Source organism: Setaria viridis, chromosome 3, assembly GCF_005286985.2.
Source record: "Setaria viridis chromosome 3, Setaria_viridis_v4.0, whole genome shotgun sequence".
Taxonomy (NCBI): domain Eukaryota; kingdom Viridiplantae; phylum Streptophyta; class Magnoliopsida; order Poales; family Poaceae; genus Setaria; species Setaria viridis.
The window spans coordinates 39759466-39784331 of NC_048265.2; the positions used below are offsets into that span (position 1 = coordinate 39759466).

General features: G+C 46.3%; 1 protein-coding gene across 1 annotated transcript; it reads right to left on the reverse strand.

Moving 5' to 3' along the window:
* Nucleotides 1-3185: 3185 nt before the first annotated feature.
* LOC140222268 (uncharacterized) lies at nucleotides 3186-5128 on the reverse strand. Its single transcript, XM_072292436.1, has 5 exons — nucleotides 4984-5128; nucleotides 4820-4897; nucleotides 4683-4745; nucleotides 3664-4605; nucleotides 3186-3571 (listed from the first exon to the last, which is right to left on the reverse strand). Exons 1-5 carry the CDS (start codon nucleotides 5126-5128, stop codon nucleotides 3186-3188), a joined length of 1614 nt encoding a protein of 537 aa, XP_072148537.1.
* Nucleotides 5129-24866: the final 19738 nt, after the last annotated feature.

Consider the following 24866-nt stretch of genomic DNA (forward strand, 5'->3'; position numbering starts at 1 on the left):
TCCCGCAGCTATGTATACAGGCAAGAACGCAACCTCGATTCCGATCCAAGTCGGCCTCGATTCCGATCCGATTCGGCAGCAAAAAGCTGAGGCGAGTAAGACTTGCAATCGTTGCAGGAATTGTGTCCCTCTACAGGTTGGTCGACAAGTACTTATTTGGTGAGGACCTCTGAATACTCTATATTCTTCGTGTATCTATCGGTTGTGTCTTTTTGATTCACCTCTTTCTTATCTGACATGTCGCTTTTGCTCTTCCTTTTTTTCTTTTTCTTATTTTTCTCTGACGGCTTGATTTTGTTGTCCTGCTTGTGGTTCTCATCTTCATCATCATTTTCAGCTGTTAGTATCTTTATGTTCTTGGTCGTTGTTGCTCTAGAAAGCGCGACATATATTTGACCGTGAGAGAAAACCGGTTCAGGCAGGTAGATGCCTACATTTGGTATTGTCTGTCCTTGTGCTTTGTTTATTGTCATTGCGAAACTTAGTCTGACAGGAAATTGTTTCCTTTTAAAACGGAATGGGAACATCTCATCATCAGAGGGGCATAGCGGGATTCGAGGTAAGAAAACTCGTGTCCCATAATGTTGTCCTAGCACAATCTCTGCATCGATTGCATTTTTCTGGAATCCTCGTACCACCAACCTTGTGTCATTGCATAGTCCATTAGCTGGGTCGATATTTCTGAGTAGTATTATTGGACAGTTAATCTTGAGCTTCAGCATATGTGGTGGTAGTCCATTTGGGGTTAGTGTGTTTAGGAATTCCGGGGTATAGTAGTTATGGGGGTCATCTTCTACAGTATCAAAGCTGTGATAGACCATCTCTTCTCCTTGGAATCGTTCAATCATTTTCAGATTAATGCGGTCTACACAGTCATTACGCGTGGATAAAATGGCTCTTGACGTGATGTAATTTGGATCCTCTAGGCAAGCGTTGTTCATTTGATAGACGCTGTCGATGAGTCTATCAAGTCCGGAATCATCCATCGTGCGTGGAATACATATATTTTTGGGCAGACGTATCTCACCTTTATTGTTTGTCTCCTCAGTGCCATTGCCGATGCGCAGTAGGTATTCTGCAAACCATGGGTCATTTTGAGCCCTCATGTTGCGCACAAGCTTCATGTGACGCATGCAATTCCAGAGTTCAGATCTGCGTAGTGAGGCATCTACTATTTGTGATCTTGTACCCTTTCGTACAACCGGTAGAACTTGTCTAAAATCTCCCCCAAATACCACTGTTTTCCCACCGAATGGAAGATTTGGTATATCCATTATGTCACGCATGCTTTTGTCCAATGCCTCTATTGCCTGCCTCTTAGTCATCGATGCTTCATCCCAAATGATTAGCGATGCTACCTGAAGTAGCTTGGTTGTCCCACTTTGTTTTGTGAATGAACAAATAGCCCCATCATCTATCCTTAGTGGTATCTTGAACCTTGAGTGCGCTGTCCTTCCTCCGGGCATTATGGAAGCTGCGACACCAGAGGTTGCTATTGCTAAAGCTATTTTTCCTTGTCCACGGACTGTTGCAAGCAATGCCCTGTATAGAAAAGTTTTCCCCGTTCCTCCCGGTCCATCTACGAAGAATAGCCCTCCTCCATCACGGTCAACTGCTGTTAGAATTTCATTGTAGGCGGCCTTTTGCTCATCATTTAGGTGTTTAGGCAATTCCATGTCCTCAGGGTCCACCTCGATGTTGGATTCCTCGGTGATCTCCCTAGGTGTATTGTCTTTTGTGTCATTTTGCTCATCGATCTCTGGAAGAGGAAATGATCGTATGTCTTTTCCCATCGATTGCAGCATATCCTTAATATTTATTAATACCATCTGTTCGATCGTTCTTGCATTTTTGCAGTTTCGTCGATAGTCTTCCGACATTGCTTCGATGTGATTGTTCCATAGTGCACGGATGTCGTCGGGCTCACAAAACACAAGAATCGTCGCAAATAGCCTTCGTAGCGAGGATGGCATCCGAAATAACTCTGCTTCCGTCAGGCAATCATCTAACGTGTTGTCTGCCTCAATGAGGCCCCTTTTCTCTGCAGCTTCACGAAATGATGGCAATATTTGGCCATCAACTGTTCGTAGCTCTTCGTAGCAGGTTGCGCCTTTCACATGGTTCAGGAGAACTCGAAGATAGTATCTTTCTCCTTCGGCTGGATGTGCTGAGACGATCCTCCCAACCTGGTACAACGTTTTCCTTTTCCTCTGTTGCCAAAACTTCCCCTGGGTTTGCCAAGTATAATGTTTTGGAAAATCACGGTACAAGATGCCTCGTGCTTTTTCGTGTGTCCTGTTAGCTTCGAAGTATGCCGTTAGCATTAACTTCTCAACACCTTCGCGGTTGATTACTTCCGTGATTTCTTTTTTTCCATGGTATGAAACCATGTGCATGTTTGGAAGATGAAGCTGCAATTGCATGACTGGAGGATTTGTCTTGCTTAGTTCGAAGCCATATATCCTCCATAGTGCCTCTGGTGGTGTCACCGATCTCGCGTCTCTGTATTGTCTAATCTCATCGATATCTTCTTTTTCACTTGTCCCATTTACACATACAGACGCGCGGTCATGTCCCTTGTAGATGTATTTGTATAGGTATTTGACAGCTTTTATGCTTGAGCATACCTCGGCATTTATGTGGCAATTGAACATTTGCAGGAGGTAAGGGTTGTAAGGAACTACCCACCTGTTATCTAGTTTGTGCCCTCGGACTATTTCATTATGGCCGTCATCTCGTCGCCTGTATAATGGGTAAGAATCCTTGCTTTGAATGGTAGTAGCGTTAAATTGCCTTGGATAATAGTTCTTGCATGATTTTCGATTCTTCGTGCATGGACAGTTCTTATTCAATGTACCGCAAGGTCCATGCATCATATGTTTGATAACCATCTTGTACAACTCTGGGTATTTTTGTTTGTTTGGGAGCTCTGCCGAGATTAGTCTATCATATTGCTCTGGACAAGTTAGCTTATATTTTCCGGTAATTATAAGCAAGAAATGAGCGTGCGGTAGACCTCTCTTTTGGAACTCTACAACGTAGGTATAGGCCTTCACCTTGCCTAGGATGTGCTCTTCTAACAACTGCTTTTTCATTTGTTCTAGTTTTCCTCTGAAAACACGAACAACAAGATCAGGGCGATCTTGTGGTGTTTGACCAAACTCAAGTTCATTCGTGATCTCTTCCTAGTTGGGATTGCATGTCATCATGAGGAATATGTCTGGTTTCCCATATTTTCTAACTAAAGCCATGGCGTCTAGGTACCGACGCATCTTGTCTCGAGGACCCCCAATAAATGATGATGAAAGCACTGTCCGTTTGCCGACCACATCTCCCCTGTCTTGTCCCGCATGAATGCTATCTAGAAGGCCTTGGTATAGATCCGCCCTTATCTCTTTCTGATGATTCCATATGAAGTCCAGTCGTGAGCTCTCAATCTTGATGTATGTATCCACGATGAATTGTTGGAAAAGCCGTCCGCCGTATAGTATTGGGTTAAATATGTTGGCTCGCACATGAAATTTATAGCAGTAGTATTCTCTCATGGTTACCCACATTCTACCACTTGAATCTGTGTTGGACATATAAAATTGATTGTTAGTGGCATAGGCAATTATTTCATTAGTATATGTAATTATGAAGACTAATATTTGAAATAGTTACCTGGATCATTGTTTTTGTTATTTTGATTAGCACGAGCTTTCTTCACATCTTCCGTAGTAATTCCAACCTTTGGGATATCGGCATGCCATCCCAATTCACCTCTTGGAAAGAACAAAGGATAAGACAATGGATCATAGCATCCAGTGTATGATCGGATTCCTTGTATTTCGTTGTTGTTCCCATGTAGTATTACATTTCTGTCAAAAGTATTCCTCCGTTCATTTCCTTCAATCCATACTGCAGCCACCTCAGATGTGATTGGTGCATTGTATGTCCTCTGGTCCAATCTTTGGTCGAGGTTCAACATCACTCGGTAGTCCTCAAGGTTTTCTTCCTGTCCCAAACTCCTAAATTGTTCAGAGTATGGATTGTTGCGTAGAGTATTGGTTATAATGAGTAATACATGTTGGTCTTGCTCGTACATTTCCTTGCGGCAATAGCGGTAACGATGCTCTAGGGTTGGATCGTCATCATAGAAGTAGAGTTCTAGATGCTTAGGATCTGAACCATCTTTTGCAAATGAGCATATGTTGTGATAGATCTGACCATGTGCTCGGAAGGTGTAAATACCGCTGTTTCTCATGGTAGTTGTATCTCTATCGAGGCGACAGTACAGAGAAGTAAATGAGAAGTGGCCATTGAAAAACCTTATATTCTTTCGAAAATGTATTGCATCAGAGTCATTGCTCGTCCATAGTCTCATGAGCTGATGTGGTGTCTCAAGATTTGCAAGTTTGATCTGTCCTTTTCGACAGCACAACCCCTCAGGTTCGTGGTGAAATTTTTTTGCGTCGCAATATTTGCAATTTTCAACAGGTTTCAGCATGTGTGTGTTGTCTGGTATGTTACTATAGACGATGTCATATGGATCATTGATGTTTGAATCCTCAGGAACGGTTGACTCATTTTCCTTTATTTCTACCTCCATATCTTCCCATTCTGCTGTGATTTGTAGGATGAAAGAAATTAGAGAAGTACTCACATTGTGATGTGAAAATATTTTAACGTGTTTATCATACCTTGACCGGAAATGATGTTATCCTCCTCATCGGTGTCTTCTTCATATACAACTCCATCGTCAGCTGCATAGAATTATGTGAATTATATGATGTTTTCCATTGCATGATGAGAATATAAATTTAGTATATATCCTTACCATATGGTTCATCATCAATGAATGATTGATTTGTTTCTTCTCCATCCTTGCTGCCTGGACACATTGAATAGGGGATATCTGTCCATGAAAGATTGTTAACATTGTAAAAATTGATGCATGTTTTATCTGATTGTGAGAGTCATATATGCAATTGGGAGTATTACCTTCCTTCATGTTTGTTGGCTGTTTTAGAGATTCTAGATCATCTATGACTTTGGTGTTCGTAGAACAGTCTTCATCTGGTAGGGCAGGAGTTTTTTCCATTGTTCTAGCTGTGAAGTTTTCGTTACGATTTGCAGGGTTCTCCATTGCAATTGATTTTTTGCTTAGAGTGTCACGTCGTCGTGCACGATTAGCAGAAACTTGTTCTAACTTTGCTTTCTTTTGATTTGGTTGCATGTTTGCATATCTTTCCCTCTCATGCCTGCATTTTTTGTGTATTTTTTGTTGCTTTTCTTGATCAATCACCTGTGAGCATTTTTTTTATCTGAGTTGAATTTGTACTTGTTCTTTTTTGTTGATGATAGGCTTCACGACGTTTTTTGAGTTTTTCCTGCTTTTCTTGATCAGTCATCCGTGCATACCTATCTCTATCTCTTTTCCTTCTCTGTTCTTTGGGATCCAAGAGTTGCAATGGTGATTCAGCCAAGGAATTTCTCTGCATCTGGTCCTCCTTTGTTTACGTGACTTGTGTCTCAAGATCCTCCAATCCAGGGTTATTTCTTCCCACCTTTTAAGGTGAAGGAAATGTTTACGTACCTTTTGTGGAAGTAGAGTAAGAAGCTTGCGGCACGTGTTGGCGTTGATGGAGGTGATCTCTGCGCATGTTGCTGAGCAGTATCTCGATGGCGAGGAGGTTCTGGGCTCCTGGCCACAACCCCGCAGCTATTTATACAGGCAAGAATGCAACCTCGATTTCTATCCGAGTCGGCCTCGATTACTATCCGGTTCGGTAGCGAACTCTCTTGGCAGTCTGGCCCCAAGTCAGCTTTGATTCCGAGGACTCAAGGTCGGGCGAGGCATTGCTTCACTCGGGGTTGGGCGAGGCGGAGTTCCACCCTGAAGGGGTCAGGCGCATCCGACCCCGGGACCAAGGGTCGGGCGAGGCGGAGTTCCACCCTCAAGGGGTCGGGCGCATCCGACCCCGGGACCAAGGGGTCGGGTGCATCCGACACCGGGACATGAGGTCAGGCGAGACGGAGTTCCACCCTCAAGGGGTCGGGCGCATCCAACCCCGGGACAACCCCGGGACATGGGGTCGGGCGAGGCGGAGTTCCACCCTCAAGGGGTCGGGTGCATCCGACCCCGGGACATGGGGTCGGGCGAGACGGAGTTCCACCATCAAGGGGTCGGGCGCATCCGACCCCGGGACCAAGGGGTCGGGCGAGGCGGAGTTCCACCCTCAAGGGGTCGGGTGCATCCGACCCCGGGACCAAGGGTGTCCCGGGGTCGGATGCACCCGACCCCGGGACATGGGGTCGGGCGAGGCGGAGTACCACCCTCAAGGGGTCGGGCGCATCCGACCCCGGGACCAAGGGGTCGGATGGGTCGGGCGAGGCGGAGTTCCACCCTCAAGGGGTCGGGCGCATCCGACGCCTGGACCAAGGATCGGGTGAGGTGGAGTTCCATGCTCAAAGGGGATGTTCCTAGTAACCTCATCAATTATGTAGCAGTTGATGATTTATGCAAAAATTCAGAGAGAGCAAATAGCTTGACAGAATTTATAAAATTCAGAGAGGGCAAATAGCTTGACAGAATTTAGAGGCCAAATAGCTTCATATTAACTAAATGGGTAAAGTGAGACAAACATACTTGAATAAATAGTTAAGTCTACTGAAGGCCAAATACCTTCGTATTAACTAAATGGGTAAAGTGAGACAAACATACTTTAAAAAATAGTTAAGTCTACTGAATCTAACAGGTCGTAAGAAATGTTCAATTCTATCATCTCCGAGACAATACATTAGGATATTGGACCACGCAAGGTCTAGCCATGTGTGACACGCTAAACAAGCATACGATCTGACAATAGTCATAAGAGCAAAGCCTCTTCTTTTTTATGGTATATATCATCAACCTTTGGTTTAACCCAAGGAATAAAGCAAAGCCTCTTCGACAAGCAGAGCTTGAAAGCCATGGCAGGAGGGATTTTAACATTATTCTCGCGAGATCAAGATCGCGCTCATCATTGCGACTGAAGGCTAAAGTACCCCAATTAGGTTTATGGGGTTATGATGGGCCATGACCCATGATTACAGTACCAGATAGGGCTTTTCTTGAAACAGAGGCAACGCATCAACATATTATGAAGCGAATCTAACATATTACAAATGAGCGAATAATAACTATTCCTACAAACAAAAAGGTCTAATGGTAATAATAAAACCGTTTCAATATGATCTCATACATTCTCTGTGCTTGCATAACTATTTCTAACTTTGAGTAGCATTGATACACCTAAGAAAGTCTCGAACACCAGCAGGCATATTGTCTTCACATTCATTCTCCTTGTAAGTTAATAGTTGTGCCATAAATTGCTTTCTTAGATCGTAGCCATCCTGTACATGCATATATGTATGCAAACAATGAATAATTAGCGTCATATAAGTGTGTAAATAATAAATAGTAATATTTCAAGTTCTCATGACACTAACCTTTAAAAATGGCAACTGTAGTTCTTCATCTTTCCATATGCACATGAAGAGAGAAACAAGATAACCGGATAGTTCTCTGATAAGATAAGAACATCAGTGATTATTCTAATACATATATTTTCATAATATGTTGAACACTGAAGATAGAACTACTCTTGTTTAAACAGATGTGCAGCTTTTGGGTAGAGAATATAACCATTCGTACAATAAACTGAAGAGTTACTACATATGTCCACCAAAACAAGCATTTAATTTCCTTTTTGTCTGAGAAGTAAACAAACTAATTCTGGTTTCACGTTATAAGAATGCTAACCTGTTTTCGATCGGAACATCAGATAAGATTATTTGACGTCATAGGAAAACATCCTCATTCCATCTAGATCCAGGGCATACTTTTGACATGGCTTTTGGTAAAAATTCAGCAATACATAAAAGTTTCTTCACATATCTTGCATTTGGGTTGTATTTGTAAACAGGGTCAAGTGGAGTAGGGTCTAAAATATAGACGGTTCTTGTATCTTGGTTTAGTATTAGCAGAATAAAGGTTTTGTTGAATTGTACTATTGGTATAAGAATCTGCAAAATGGTAGTTGTTAGAACAAGAGTATTAAAATCTACAAGACGGCTAGTAGCTATAATCGCAAGAACTGTGCTTATAGGTTGTGCTTATAGGTATAGGGAAGTGATGTCTTACCAATTTGCATCTTGAAACACTATAATTAACACCAGGCCAGCTACTAACGGTTTCTGCGAGTTGTTCCACGTCTATCTTTTTACGGAAGTTTGGGTGTCGTCCAAAATCAGTAATTATCTATAAAATAAATAAGAGGTTACAAACCTGAGGAAAAAAGAATATATTTAGATTAGATTATAAGAACATACCCAAAACCGCATGTCTAGATAATGCTTTGATATTGTTCCTTTGGTTTTGTTCATCATTTGGATGTCATCAAACATGAATTTTCAAATAACCAAATTAAAACAATCACGGTCCATGGGCAGATCTTCCTTCAGTATTTCTTGCAGTTTCCTGAGAGTCAAGCTAATGGAATATGGCTTGGAGTTTCGCACCCATACTTTTCTGCATTAAGACAAAAAGTTTGCTTTACATAGTCCAGACAAAGAAAAAATTGTCTTATTGAAAGTATAGATATCCATTATACTAATAACAAAACATACAAAACAGAACAGAACATGACAGGAGGAACAATACACCAGAAACCTTGCAACATGATATATGGGAACACACACACAAATAACCATGAAATAGTTAACATAGAATTTTTTTTTGCTAAAAGCTCCCTGATAGTTAGAGCTGTTATATCGTCAGCTACTCTAAACAGAGATGTTGTAGATTGTATTCTGCTATTAATAAAAAAATACACAGTAGTAATTAGAAGGTTCTTACTCCAATGTTTCTGGACAATTAATTGATTTGATGTAGTCACAAAGGCCGCCAACTAACTCATGTACACTGATCTTAGAAAGAACAGACATTAATGATTGGTATTTTGTTTCCTCTGATAATGAATCTGATGCCTTGGGTTCTTTTTGGCCATCTGAACTTCCCAACAATGAGATATTTTGAGGAGTTGTTTGTGCTGTGTTTGTTTTCCAACATAATAGTATACCTGCTAACTTGAACCTAAAATAATTAATATCTTCCTGCATGGTAGCAATCATTATTAGAACTTGTAAAAAATTAGCATGAAATTGACTTTATGTTATTCCATAAAATAAAAAACAAAAACCTGTGTAATAGGATGAGATAGTGAATCTCCAGTCCAGTATTCCATAAACTTGAGCATGAACAGTCCACAAGATGAGCTGCATGGTTATAAAATACTGAGTACTCCAAACAAGAAAATAAATAATCTTATATATGTTAGCATATTTTTTTTTGGAACATACCCATCTTTCTGCATTGGCTCTTGTAGTTGTTCTGTGATTATCCAGGAAATAACCTGGAGGTCTTTCCAGTTATGACTAATCAAGTTTTGTTGCCTTCCAATTATGTTCAAATGATATTGTAGTCCTTGTAGCTGTTAAATTATTAATATCAGTAAAAATGCATTTAAGTGTGGGATCAAGTATGAATGCTGTAGAAACTGACCGTATCAGCAAGGTCACCTCGGTTGAAGTCCCAACACAACGAGTCAAGTACTTGTATTTTACACTTCTGTGTGTTAATAATAGCCAAATACCAATGTTTTTCTTTGATATTTATTGGAATAAGAATCTAAAATGAAGAATTGAATTAGTACCAGACATGAACAGTTAACAATTAAAATCTATCAAGCTTAGAACATGTCAACTAAAGAGATAGAAATTACCATTTCATGCTTAAGATAGTTTCTCACAATCTTTGTGATATGGTTACCATCTTCACCTACTCCAAGCTTGCCATCCCTTTTTAGCAATACAGAAATAAAGAGATTCTCAAAGTAAAATTTAACATCATTCCTACTTTCTAAATGGGCTTGATCCTTTATGCAACATATATACGCGCTGATGACCTACAAAGATTCAAATAACAAACCTTTATTACATAAGAAAAAAATATTGATCGAAGAGCATTCACTTGTAAGTAGTTACTTACATCATCATTTAGGAATTTTTTACGTACCTTTTGTGGAAGTAGAGTAAGAAGCCGAACACGCTAGGGCACACGAGTTGTTGGCGTCGATGGAGGTGATCTATGAGCGTGTTGCAGAGCAGTTTCTCGACGGCGAGGAGGACCTGGGCTCCTGGCAGTCTGCCACAAACACATCGAAGATGCCCAACCACGCAGCTATGTATATACAGGCAAGAACGCAACCTCGATTCCAATCCAAGTCGGCCTCGATTCCGATCCGGTTCGGCAGCGAACTCTCCTGGCAGCGATTCCGATCCAAGTCGGCCTCGATTCCGATCCGGTTCGGCAGCGAACTCTCCTGGCAGTCTGGCCCCGACTCAGCCTCGATGCCGATCCGAATTGGAAGCGAGCTCTCGTGGCAGTCTAGCCTCCACTCCAATCGCTGCCCACTTCGCTGCCACCTCGAGGAAGCGCTGGCCATTACCGGGTCCACACGGTCGGCGTCGCGCGGGTCCCTGAAGATGATGATGGCGTCGATGTCGGAGGACGGCGGAAGGTCGTCGGTGGACATGGGGTGGAGGGCGAAGATGGGAAACAGCCGCAGGCCCCGGATCTGGACGGAACGACGGTGGGATGTTGACGAAGGATGATGGCGTCGATGTCGGAGGACAGGGGAGGTCGTCGATGGACATGGGGAGGAGGGCGAAGGTGGGAACCGACCGCAGGCCCCGGATCCGGACGGAGCGGCGGCGGGAAGTCGACGAAGGATGATGACGTCGATGTCGGAGGATGGCGGGAGGTCGTCGGTGGACATAGGGTGGAGGTCCGCACGGAGCGGCGGCGGCTAGATCCCCAGAGGGAGGGCGGTGGAGGAAGGGGAGGGGAACGAGGGAGCTGGGTGGAGGGCCGGACGGAGCGGCGGACGAGGGAGCTGGGTGGAGGGCCGGACGGAGCGGCGGCGTCTACATCCCCCGAGGGACGGGACCGGAGCCGGACGGAGTGCGGCAGATTTTGATCCCCCGAGGGAGGGGAGGGGAACGATGGAGTGGAACTCTTTTCGCTTTAATCCCTCGTTTTCCTATTTTTTCCACTCGAGCCCCCCTATACTCAGAAGAATTGGACTGCGGGTTGATTTCACGAAACGTTAGGGGTATTTTTGCAAAATGACCACGACGTATGAAAAATCCAGGCAGAAACGTTACTTGCTTTAATAATAGGTAAAGATGTTTGCGTATTGATCTGTCGATACGCGCGTGGATTATGAGACTCGGACTTCTATTCGAAGAAATGTCATATTCTGATTTTTTTCCCTCACTTAAAAATCTGTTTAGGCACTTTTCGATGGAATGATTTTGCATTTGGGGATAGAAATCATCAAAAGAGGATCTGGATAGCATTTTTTATCATAGCTTAATTTGAATAGAATACGAATTGGATAGTTCATATTCGGATATTGAGTTGATATTTTGTAACCTTTTGCAATTTAATAAAATTAATTAGAATTCTCTAGATTTTGTTTGAGTTCATTTAAAGCCTTAAGATTCCTCTGTGAATTTATTAGGCATTAAAGCTTTTTCTAAATTAACTCAATGAACATAACCTATGTGTGTTGCATTCATGCCGGTTGCATTTCTTATTTCTTGGGTGTAAAAAAAAGTTTAAAATGTGTTCTTACGAATGTTAGGTTCTTTGATAATTTTTTCGGATTTATCTAGAATTCATTCTTTTTTAGAGCTAAATCTATTTATTAGAACGCTCTAGATTTCTTTTTCACAGGTTTCAAGTATTTTATTTGAATTCTTGTGTCCCAATCCACTGAGAATTTTTCTAGAATTTTTGGGATTTTCAAAGTATTTTTTGGCTTAAATGAATTATCTAGGTATTTCTAGATTTTTCTTTACACGGGAAATTAATTTTGAAAAAAAATAAGTTCTCTATCCTATTAGGCCAAGCCCGTGGGATCGATCCGCTCCGACCCAACCCAACAGGCCCAGCTCAACCAGCGCCAGCCAGCTCCACGAGTTGAGCAGCAGTGCCGCCGTCGCTGCCTTCTTCTAGGCGTGCGCGCCTCGCCACCCTAGGGTTTCGTGCCCCTACAAATAGTGCGGCTCCCCTGCTCAACCTGCTGCTCCGTTCCGCCTCACCCCTCGTCGCCTTGCTCTGCGCTGCTGCCTGAGCTCCAGCGTCGTCAGGCGTCCGCTCGTTGTTTCGCCGCGGCAGTGCATCGTTGTGCAAAGCCACCACCGCCGCAAGCTCTAGGGCACCAAACCGAAGCCTCGTGGCCTGCCCTCGACGCGTCCCCACTGTCGGAGGTCGCCGCCCGTGTGAAGCTCCGCGCCCCCATTTTTAATCGTCTCCCGCCAGCCAAATTCCGGCTGGATTCCGCCTGTATCCGCCGCTAGTGAGCACCGGGGAGATCCCCTCGACCTCCTCTCTCTAATCTGTTGGCCAGCCGAAGCCCTAGGTCACCGGAGCGCCGGCGATTAGAGCGCCAAGATCGCCCGGCCGCCATGGGAGCAAAAGGTCCAAGCTTTTATGATTAGACCCCTAAAGACCCTGTAATTCTTTATCCTTCTCCTTGTGTCTTGGCAACTTTACCAAAAACCCCCTAGAAATTTCCAGTTCCTTTCAATCTAACCCGAACCCTTCAGTTTTGCAGATCTAAACCTTAGCCTTATCCTATTTGCGAGCACTATTTTATATGTCTTCCAGATCTTTCTTGCTAGCCCTTCAAATCTATATTTAATTGTATCTAAGTGTTGTTTCCGTACGTTTTTAATTATTGTTTGGTGTACTGTTTCTTATTAGATGTATTTGTTTGCTTGTTTAGTTGCTTTGGATGATTGTGTGACGCTAGAAGGAGCGCAGTTCGCGAGATCTCATGAAGAAGACTACGAAGACTCTAAACACCAGAAGGCAAGTTGTGCCCTTGATCACATTCTATCCTATACACCATTTATATATGATGATGAAACATATGCTATGCACACTTGAGTCTTAATTTGATGGGTCCTAATTAAGAATTTACCTACTCTCCATATTATTCCTTATCAACTTGAGTTTTACTTTTATATATGTTGGGTAGCCATGCTAGTTTCTATACCTGGTTTATGGTGGGAAGTAATGAATAATGATCACTACAAGAAACCATTTAATCTATAACAAATAAATTTTATCACAGATCACTGAAAAATCATCATAAATCAATGTTTGTGACGGTTTCAGATAACGTCATGTATTGAGCGTCACAGATTAAATAGATCAATATTTTTTCGTAATCGTCATAGATTGATGCAATCCGTGACATTTCTTAACCGTCATAGAATAGCCTAAGGCCCACCCGGCCCAATCTAAGCCTAGCTTTAGTGACGAAAATAAACGTCACAAATAGCTGCCACGTGGAATCATGGATGACGACGTGGTTGACAACATGGCTGCTTACATGGATGATGATGTGGCTCCTTACTTGGATGATGACATGGCTGCTTACGTGGATGACGACGTGGTTGCTTACGTGAATTTTTTATATTTTTATATTTCTTATTTTACGCATTTGTAAAAATAAATAGGTGATCCAAAAATTTCTAGAAATAGCCTTCTGCCGCTAGATCAAACCGCCATTTGAAATGGCGGTTAGAGCGGTGGACGCAGGTAGCGTCGTTTGAAACGACGATAGCCTAGTATCGCCGATTGAAACAGCGTTTCAAACAGCGGTAGGTAGCTCCCTCCTCCAGCGTCCGGGTTTTAGTGTGTGTTGGCAACTATAGCCGTTTGTTTTCATGTAATTTTGTCTCATAATAAAAAATATCTAGTTACATTGGAAGCACTAAATATTCAGATATGTCACTTTTGGTTGCAATATGAAACTTCGTAATTTGAGAGAGGTAGAGAGCTTCTAGGAAATAATTGAAATTGAATTAACTCAACAGATAGAAACGAAATTCGCTCACAACATATGAACAACAACAACTTTAGGGTGAACAATTAAATATAGATTGCAGTGGCATGTGCGGCAAGGATGCTATCCTAAACATGTGCCGTTGTTAAAACTAGTTTGCCTTAGTTAATTGAAATAGCCGGGATAGAGCCATGTCTATTTTATAGTAGAACTGGCTTTGCGAGAGCTGGGAGGGCCTAGCTTCATAGTATCCAGCATCCCCAAAGGATGCCGGAGACAGGGGGCGATCCTTGTTGTGGTGGTATGGGCACGTGCACCATGGATCAGTACAAATCAAGTCACCTGCGATGTTAACCGCCCAAGGATTTGCATCAACTTTGGATTGCAGATCCTCGATCTTATGCTCGAGGTCAAAAATCTTGCACTTGAGATAGTGGATGTACTCTTGGGTTGGCTCAGGAAGTGGTGGATCGACCCACTTCGCGTAGCGGTAGTTTCCTTCATCGAGATAAGACTGAACGTGATGTTAGTTTATAGCATGAGAAGCTTAGGAAGAGTAAAGAAGTAATAACTTGACTCACCAAGCCATACAGGCATTGAAAGAAACGCAGGCTTGCATCACCGTAGCCATCATACAGCTAGACGACACAAGCCATGCTATGGTGACACATTGGCCACGCATCATGGCGGTCGTCATAAAGCCTAAGAGAGTTTGGAGTGGTGTAGTTAGCCCTATCCTCCAGAGGGTCGTCAAGGGGTGCCTCATACTCCGTTGGGCCAAAAGAACTGGGCCAAGTGATGGTGGGATTAGGAGCATCCCCTCCTCCCATGCCATTGTTCTTCCTCTTACTCAATGGTGTGGAAGGATACGGGAGAGGGAGGTCCAATATAAGGAGTGTTGAGATGGAGATGCACTGCGCCCCCATGTGCTCAGTACCCCGTTGTGTTCAATCATCCTGAAAAAGGCTAGATATCGGCTTTGCAGGGACTTAGGGCTCAGTGTGGAGTCCCATCTGCTTGAGAAGGCTTCATGTTCAGGATCCTTGCAGTCTATAGTGTAGGCTTTTCAGTGAGGGTTCACATCAACACTGTTTTACCACTATTTGAGTACTGTACTGGTCGCAGAGCGGTATAATAGGATTAGTGTGGAATCTTAGTACTCAAAGCATGGAGATGAAATGTTATCACGGTACAAACAACAGTACAATGGCATCCGAGGCGCTCATCATGACAAACCTAAAGAGCACCTTCTCTAGGATAAAATACCTTAGGTAATGTAAATTGGTGGAGGAGAAGTAATATTCTATTGGGTGAACCATGGAAGTTTCCTCTTCCTCACTGTTTTGGAGGAACATTCTGCCTCCTGCATCTTCATCTTCTTCTGTCTCTCTTCTTCCTGGAGGAGTTGCGCCTAACGAGCTTCGAATTCTTCCTCCTGTAATTTCAGTGATGCCTCGCAAGCACCTAACTGGTCGCGCCTCCTCTACAGTTCATCCTCCTTGCCCTTCAAATGGATCTCTTCAAATGGATCTGTTGTTGGCGGATGCGTCACTCTTGCTCGAGCCGAGCAGAACGTGCCACGTCTCGAGCCAGTTCCAGCCTACCATAGTATTGGGTTTTGGTCTCTAGCACCACTGGGATTATGGGCACCTCCCCTAAAGGCCTAGTGTCGATCCATTCCATGAATATGCATGCCTGCATGTTCATTCCTGATTAGTTCAAAGTATCGGTATGTAGAAAACATATTTAAAATTTTTATGAATGGCCTAACCTTGAAATCATCGTTAATGTCAGGACACTTGAAGTACCTACACCCCTTCTTCCCCTTAGGTATGCGATCCTCCCACACCTGCAACCACGCACGGAAGCTGTAGTGGCATTTGGGGCGCTAATTCCATGGTGGAACCCCATTTTGCTCATCCCTCCACGATGACATTTCTTAGAGGGAGATGCAAGCTCACTACAAATGGTGGATTCAGGTTGGGAAGTGTTAGTAGTGCATTTGAACATTGCCTGAACGTCTCATATTTAGAATGCTACTGACATGGTCCATGGACCATATCCATAATGGTAAATGGAAAAGGACATGCATGGACATCATAGCCTGCACTGGCCTAGCTATCAAGTCTCTGCACCGACCTACAAAATGTAACCTACAAAGGAGCACACATCATAGTCTACAACATCGTACACATCATAGTCTGCACAAGCCTACAAAAGATAAAGGAGATCCTATGGACTAAATGCGTCCTCACTTGAAACAAGGAGCACTATGACCATGTCTCGCTGCCCGCTGCGCTGTTCTGGTTTGGAACCAGTTGTACGTGAAGGGCTCCAGAGGGGCAACCTTGTGAGGCAGATGTCCTGGTGCGGCTGTAACTGGTGTCGCGAAGTCCTGGGTGGAGCCCTGTGTCGAAGGCACGAGCGTGTCACCCAACTGCGAAGGACCTATCTCCTCAGTGTCGTAGCTGAAAATGGAGTCCACCCATGCTAAACTCGTTCTCTGGATCTCCTTCTCTACGGACTCCTCATCGGTCCCTACACGGCCTGTGTACGTTGTTATCGAACCAAGAAGTGTTATTGTCAATTTCGTTCCATATTTGTAATGGAATAGAAAGCATGTATTTATGACGCACCGAAGTCATCCACATGAAGTGGAGCTGAAGACGGTCCTTCTGCACTATATCCTCGGTACTACTGCAGAGCTGTGTGATATATAAGATAGTATGAACAATTGGAGAACAATTGGTCAATGGAAAATGACAAAGTAACGAACACATACCTGTGGGGGTCACATACTGCGGACCTGGCGCTTAAGTGGAAGGACCTGCTGCAGCAGCTGCCCAAGACAGTGCACGTGGAGTAGTCGACGCCCCGGGGTGGCTGCATGTGCCTGTGGTGCACAAGATGCCTTGGGGTACGCCGGACGAACGGGTGCAGGAGAAGACAAACTGGGGTGCTGCATAGGTGGTGCTGAAAATGACCCGGGGTAGGCAGCCCATGGTGGAAGTACAACGTCGGTGTGACCACCACGACAGCTGGCGGCCCGTATAAACCTACTACACAGGCGCTCTGTCCACTTGTACGTGGACTCGTGCTCTTGCGGAGACATGGTCCAGCAGTGCTCCATGTCAGACTTCATCGTCACCTGCACCTTTGCAATAATGCCGTACTGTTGCCAATGACATAGTTCAAGTTAGGCACACCACATTCCATGCAAAGTGCAACATAATCCAAAGCAGTTTGAGTAGCAAATGATGCAAAAGCGTACCGCGATGTCGAAGTTCACATCCTTGGAATGCGGGTAGGTCTGCGTCAGAGGTGCGGTCTCTGTCGGTGCCTGCCTGGGAACATGCATGATGATGTATGTGTCCTCGGCAAGTACCACTGCAGGTACGCTGCAAAAGCGTCATCGGAGTGTAGACAGTCCTCGTGCACGAAGTCCTCCGAAGCAGCCACCCACATCTGTAGGTTGGCGGTGCAGTGTTCTCGCACAATTGTTGGGATTGCTCTCTTGTGTTTGAAGAAGAGCCTTAGTTGTGCCATCACCTCATCCACAGACAGGTCATCTCATGACATCCGGGATGAGTCCTTGGGGCTCGAGTAGTCATACCCCCAGGTGCAGCGCAACTGCATGTGACAGCTATCGGTGTTTTAGACCGGCAACCCGCCTAGGGGTACCCTAGGTGGTCTTTTGTGCGTAAAGGTCGTCGAGAATCAAGGAATCAATGGTGATGCAAGGAACACGATTTAGACAGGTTCGGGCCGCTAGATCGTGTAATACCCTACGTCCTGTGTGTTGATTTGTATTGATGTATGTTCTGGTCCTGAGATTGTTGTTTGAGGGGGGTCCCTGCCCGGCCTTATATACGCGGGAGGGCAGGGTTACAAGTCTGAGACCTAGTCGGGTACTATTACAGAGTTCTACTCGGTATCGGCCCGAGTAGTTTTCCATAAACATACAAGACTAGTCCGAGTAGGATACGCCTATCCTTGTTCTGATCATGTCCGAGTACGTCCCTTAGTGGGCCGTCCGAGGCCTACTCGTGGGTCTGGGGAGTAGTCCCGACAAGCCCCCGAGTACTTTGTAGTCGTGCGCCATAGTCTTGGGCACTACACGCACTACCCGAGTAGTTTTGCGGACTGAAGTGCCCGAGTACTGTCGCGTGGCTGGAATGTACTCTTTCTGCAGCTTCGAGCTGTCTCCGTCCCGAGTAATTTTTATATGGCAGTGCGATGTCAATCGCACTCCATATGGAGTAGCCCCCGAGCCTTAGGTTGAGTCGAACAATCAGGCTTAGGGTCAAACCAGCTTTTGTCCATTTTACCCTCGGAGATCTTGAAAAAGAAAAAACTGACCAATGGGTACAGTACCCGCAGCCCCCGAGCACTTAGGCGATTCCTGTCGTTGAAGTGGTCAGCAATCCGTTGAATGTAGTAACCGTTGGGTGTTTATTGCAATTAATACGCGATTTAATCTGTCCGTTGCGCAACTAACGCGGCGAATCCGGAGTCGGCGGAGATAAATCTGGAAAGGCCCTTTTCGGTTTCTGTGACGCCATATGGGCATTAGATCTGTTTCGTCCTCCTCCTCTGAGCCTTCGCTCGTTGTGTCGCCACCGCTGGTGCTGCTACCTCCGCCATTGCTGCCTTTTGAGAATAGATCCGAGTGGAAACCTCTTCCTTAACTTGAGGTCGAGTCCATCGAATGTGCTCCAAGAAGATGGGCAAGAAACCCGAGAAGATCCAAGGCAAGGCTCCGGCGACGGGCAAGGTTAGATCCAAGAAGGGAAAGGAGTTGGTACTGCCGGCGCCGAAGGTGGGGCCGACAAACCAAACTACTCCGCTACCACCTGGGGCAACTTGGCAACACTCAGTGATGAAGGAAGAAGGAGTCCAAGCGCTAGTCGATGCCAAGCTCCTTCAGCCGAAGGAAATCGTGCAGTGGCGCCCCACATTTCCCAATGCGTGGCAGTTTGAGGAGCATCCGGCGGAGACGGTGATGCTCGCTCACTTCGTGGAAAGGGGACTGGCCGTGCCCACCTCTGACTTCTTCAGAGGTATTCTCGAGTACTACAATCTTCAGCTCATCCACTTGAATCCCAATGGAGTACTGCACATGGCTATATTTGTACATCTATGCGAAGTTTTCCTGGGAGTACCTCCAAGTCTCGAGCTATTCAGGAAATTGTTCCGTTGCAAGCCTCAGCCGAGTGCCCAGCGGACGGAGGTCTTTGGAGGCGCTAGGTTCCAACTTAGGAACTTGAATGCTTATATTGAGTATAATCTTACCGACTCCCATGGGGATTGGAAGAAAAGGTGGTTCTACATCGGGAACCATGATCCTCGCCTGCCTGTGGTGACTGGTCACGCGCCCAAGCATGCGGAAAATTGGATAAGCGAGCCCGAGGACACCGCTGAGCTTGATCTCCAAATGCAGCAGATCACCGAGTTGAAAGCACTCGGACTGACTAGGATCAACGTGGCAGCCAGCTTCCTGAAGAGAAGGGTCCAGCCACTTCAGAAACGTGCTCACCCGGGGAGTGAGTACAGAGGTCTGAAGGATCCATCGCGTATGTCTGAGGAGGACATATCTGACGACGACGTGGAGGCGCTGCTGGCTAAGTTTTTCAGGAACTATCACGGAGTACCAGTAATCCCTGCAGCCCTTCGTCAGTATGAATCTTGGTATGAGCCAGAAGTGGTAAGGTTTTCCTCCTGACTTGTTTTTCTTTGACTTAAGATTCTTGTTGCTGACACCGATTTGTTGTTTAGAAGTCCCGAGTTCTTGACGGCTATGTGGCACAGTTGGAAGAAGAGTCGGAAGCCGTCGTCGAGGAGTCGGAGGACGAGCCTTCTCCTCTTGTCAAGAGGCGCAGAGTAGTCCGCAAGATGGCTGCGGCTAAGTCTGTTGCAACCACTAAGAAGTCTCGGGGTACCAAGGTATGTAGTCGATAACTTGTATATTACTGATGAACTTGAGATGCATTATTGATGTGGTGAATCTTGTATTGGTTTGCGAAGGCTGTAGATGAGGCTGTCTCTGAAGAAATAGCCGCGTCCGACCCTGAAGTCGGTGATGAGGCCATTGACACGATGCCGGAGAGGGTACCATCAACAGATGCAGCGGTAGCCCCCGAGTTAACTGCGTCAACTCCTCCGGCTGTCATGCCGCTCATTGCCGACCAGGTGGTTTTGGGGTTGCCTGCTGGAGTAGCGAAGGAGGTGTCTCCAGTACTTGCTACTGGCACCTTGCTATCCAATGTGATCGCCAGTGGTAAGCGTTGCCCCTTCCAATTGTAGTCATTTGAGTAGTACTGTTGGTCTTGACTTCGAAAATGGTGCCAACGGCTGTTCCCACGGCTCCTAGTACTCGGCCGCCTGTCGCCGAGAAAAAACGTGTGCGACTGCCGCCGCGTTCAACCCGGTGAGCCTCCTTGTCTTGCTAGAGATACTATGGAGACCGGAGATTATCCCTGTGGAGACAGGAATAGTGCCGAAACCTTTGACTACAACATCTATTCCTCTGGAGGAGTTCATTGTGGAAGAGATACCCGAGGTTGACGATGGCCGTCTTGGAGCTACTATGTCGATGCTTCAAGACGTGATTCGCTCAGTGGAGGAACCCACCGCTGCATCAGGCTCGAGGAGCGCTAGCCTATCATCATCCTCTGGCGGAGCGCTGGCTGTTGTTGAGAAATCCAGATAGTCAACTGCTCCAAGTAAGTGTCTGTAATTTGTTATTGTAATCATAGTCGGTAGTTGATATGATGAATGTTGTAGGTGCTTCTCTGGGTACAATTCCTCATCTTGTGGATAGTACCCAAAGGCCAGTACTCAGCCCACCTTCTGACTTGGAGCTCCAGAGGGCCATGGATGTGTTCCAGGGCGTCCAGGTAGATAGTGCCAATGTTACTTCATGATCTGAGTAGTCGTGAGGCATGAAACTCACCACAGTGTACTCGAATTCTTTCAGGAAAGAAACCATCAGCTGAAGCAGGAATGTGCCCAACTGAGAGAAGCGCTTCGAGTTCATGAAGTCGGGGCGAAATCATTTGCCGTGGAACGCGCGGATCACACCGTTCTGCAGGAGAAACTGGAGAGCCACTATAAATCCTTGAACAAGAAGTATCAAGGTAGGTATTGCGACTACTTTGGGTGTGTCCAACTGTAGTTGGTTGTGGCCTGAATTCTTTTGCTTTGTAGAGCTAAAGAAACAGGAGGCGTCTGCAAAGAATCAAGTCATTAATTGGAGGAACGCTCATGACCGAGTGGCAGATGAAGCCGAACATCTTCGGGCCGCGCTCACTGAAGCAGAAGCTGCGTGCGAGCATCAGCGGGACCGAAAGATGCAGAATGGCGTGATGCTCGCCATGGCCATGGTGGCATGTAGAGATCATGCCCAGACCTTGGGAAGACTTCGGGGCGAACTCCAAGAGCTGTCTGGAGCAGCCGAAGATTTGGTGAATGCCATAGCCCCCGTGGAGGAAGGCGCAGGACTGCAATCGCTAGTAGAGCGATTAAGAGCTGCCCCGAGCAAAGTAGCGGGACTTTGCAAGACTGTTTGCAAACAGGTGCTTGCGGTTGTGAAGTCCTACTACCCGCGGGCAGACTTGGCGGCAGCTGGTGATGGCATGGCTCGCAACTGCACAGAGGAGGCCTATGTGCAGTACCTTGAGGAGGCGGAGCCATTGCAGCCAAGATGTCGGAGTTCGTCTCCTTAGAAGAACTTTGAGTTTTTTGTGTGTACCCTTGTTCTTGTAACGAGTATGTTGATACTTTTAAATATCAAGCTTTTTGGATTCGGTGTATCATTGTCTTGTGAAAAATATTATTGACTCCCGAAGTATTGCAACTTTGCTGTGCCCGACCCTTCGAGGGTGGAACTCCGCCTCGCCCGACCCCGAGGCCGGGGTCGGATGTGCCGACCCCTCGAGGGTGGAACTCCGCCTCGCCCGACCCCGAGGCCGGGGTCGGATGTGCCCGACCCCTCGAGGGTGGAACTCCGCCTCGCCCGACCCCGAGGCCGGGGTCGGATGTGCCCGACCCCTCGAGGGTGGAACTCCGCCTCGCTCGACCCCGAGGCCGGGGTCGGATGTGCCCGACCCCTCGAGGGTGGAACTCTGCCTCGCCCGACCCCGAGTCCTAGGGTCGGAGTAGTCGGAGCCTTCGTCGTGTAGGCGAAGCTTGGCTTGTAGTAGTCCCGTGTCGAGTAGTCGTAATGCTGTTTGAGTACTCATCTTCTGAGGGACACGAGTGTACTGTACTCGGCTGTCCTTTGTTGATGTACGAGTGTACTGTGCTCTTTTGTCTGTTGCGGAGGCACGGGTGTACCGTGCTCCTTTATCTGTTGCAGCATGAGTGCAGTCACATGGGCAGAGTCAGGAGTTGTCAGACTCATTGATTACGGGTGCACAGTAACTCTTGGGCCGGTGGTAGTTGAAGCTTTCGGTTATAAATAGGGCCATCTGCTGGTCGAACCAACTCAAGCTCCTGAGTAGCAATGGAGTGCCTGCGGTTGCTTCTGTTTGAGTGTAGAGAGCCAGCAAAGAGCGCACCGGTGCTAGAAGATTCCTCGTAGATTAAGGCCACCTTGCCTCCACAGGCTCTTGCGCTCGTAGGGATAGCCGCGATGCTAGAAGAATCCTCGTAGGAGGGTTCATCAATTACCTTATCTTGCAGCTACTGATCCAGCGGAGTACGCGCTGGAACTCGCAGCGAGTGATGGGTGATGAGTGCCGCGGTCTTCATCCCGCTTTGAAAGATGGTGGAGGTGCGGCCGTAGAGTAGGTAGGCTTCGCAAGGCTAGCAAAAGAGTAGCCTTGGTTCCCTCTAGGCGCGTCTTCCTGGTTTTGACGTTGCCGCTGTCCTGGTGATGGCGGTAATGGAGTACCTGGACGTGCCTTGGGTAGGATATCTGGGCGTGGCTGTGTTTTGCGCAGCTTCCTTGCGTGTAGGCCCTTCCTGCGGTCGGCAGACTTGAGTGGCCTTGTGATATAGTAAAAGCCTGAGGCTTAAATGCAGCCCGCCAGTAGGCAGTTGCTTGTAGTCTTTGTTGAGCCGAGTCCTTGTACTCGTATGTAACTTGATGTACTCTTATTTCAGTAAAGATTGATATGAAGAGTTTGTATCAAGGCAAGTTTCCTTGTATTGATAGCGCGTTAAACACCCCTTGAAGTCGGTAGTCGAGTGGTCGTCCCGAGTAGTTCCCTTGAAGTGAGTACTCGAGTGCTGCTAGGGTAATAGCGACAGAGGTGTTCTATATTCCAGGAGTTTGGCACCTGTTCTCCTGAAAGCTCTTGGAGTCTGTAAGATCCGGGTCCTGTAACCTTTGATACGATATAAGGACCTTCCCATGGTGAATTGAGTTTATGTAATCCTGACGTGTCTTGGATACGCTTAAGGACCATATCGCCCAAGTTGAAAGATCTTTCCTTGACGTTGCGATCGTGATAACGCCTTAAACCGTCAAGGTATCTGGCAGATTGCACTAGTGCTGCGCATCTTGTTTCTTCCAAACTGTCGATATCCGTTCGCCGCGTTTCTATTGCAAGCTCTTCGTCGTATTGTTCAACGGACGGTGATTGCCACATGATGTCGGCGGGTAGTATGGCTTCTGAGCCATATACCAGAAAGTAAGGTGATACCCCTGTAGTCTTGCATGGTTGGGTACGTAGGCCCCACAAGGCATTGGGTAACTCTTTGAGCCATCGGCCGCCTTTGGTGTTGCCGACGTCATGTAGTCGCTTCTTCAGAGCATCGAGTATCATGCCATTGGCACGCTCGACTTGACCATTGGCTCGCGGATGAGCAACCGAGACATAGCGAACATCGATGCCGCTGTTCTCGCAATATTCCCAGAAGTCGTGATTATTGAAGTTTGACCCGAGATCTGTGATAATCCTGTTGGGAAAACCATAGCGGTGTACGATTTCATCCAAGAAGTCGAGGACTCGGTCTGCCTTGGGGCAAGTGACCGGTTTGACCTCGATCCACTTGGTGAACTTGTCAATTGCCACGAGTACTCTGTTGAATCCTCCTGGCGCAGTTGGTAACGGGCCAATCATGTCGAGCCCCCAGCAGGCAAATGGCCATGTTGGAGGTATTGTGACTAACTTGTAAGCCGGCACATGTTGCTGTTTTGTGAAGAATTGACAACCTTTGCACTTCTGGACGAGTTGCTTGGCGTCGGCCAGAGCCATTGGCCAGTAGAACCCTGCTCTGAAAGCCTTGCCAACTAGTGTCCTCGAAGAGGCGTGGTTGCCGCAGATTCCTCTGTGAATTTCTTCTAGGATTTCTTGGCCATCTTCTCTGGTGACGCACTTCATGAGTACTCCAGATGATGCACCTTTCCTGTAGAGCTTGTCTCCGACTAGAACGTAATTCTTTACTCGTCGGGAGATTTGCTCGGCTTTATTCTTGTCGGATGGTAGCTGGTGATCTTTGATGTAGTCGATGAAGGGTGTCCTCCAGTCGACTTCTATCATCATGATCTCTCGAGAGGCGTCAGTAGTCGGGACTACTGGCGGTGTGACCTGTTCAGGTATGGATGGCTTGCGTAGCTCGTGCACGAAGATTCCTGCTAGAACTTCTGCACGAGTTGAGCCCATTTTGGATAAGACGTCGGCGGCAACGTTGTTGTCGTGGACGATGTGATGGAACTCCAAGCCGGAGAATTTGTTCTCCAGTTTATGGACTTCTTTGCAGTAAGCGTCCATGCTGTCCTTGTTTCGGTCCCACTCGTCATTGACCTGGTTTATGACGACTAGGGAGTCGCCGTACACCAGTAGTCGTTTGATGCTGAGGGAGATTGCAAGGCGAAGGCTGTGTAGCAGTGCTTCGTACTCGGCTTCGTTATTGGATGCTTCCCAGAATATCTGCAGCACGTACTTGAGTTGGTCTCCCTTGGGGGAGATGAGT

Coding starts and splice junctions, on each gene's coding strand:
- LOC140222268 (XM_072292436.1), bottom strand. CDS start 5,128: ATGGAGAACCCTGCAAATCGTAACGAAAACTTCACAGCTAGAACAATG. Junction 4,746..4,819: donor CATTGATGATGAACCATATG/GTAAGGATATAT, acceptor AATTCTATGCAG/CTGACGATGGAGTTGTATAT. Junction 4,606..4,682: donor TAACATCATTTCCGGTCAAG/GTATGATAAACA, acceptor TACAAATCACAG/CAGAATGGGAAGATATGGAG.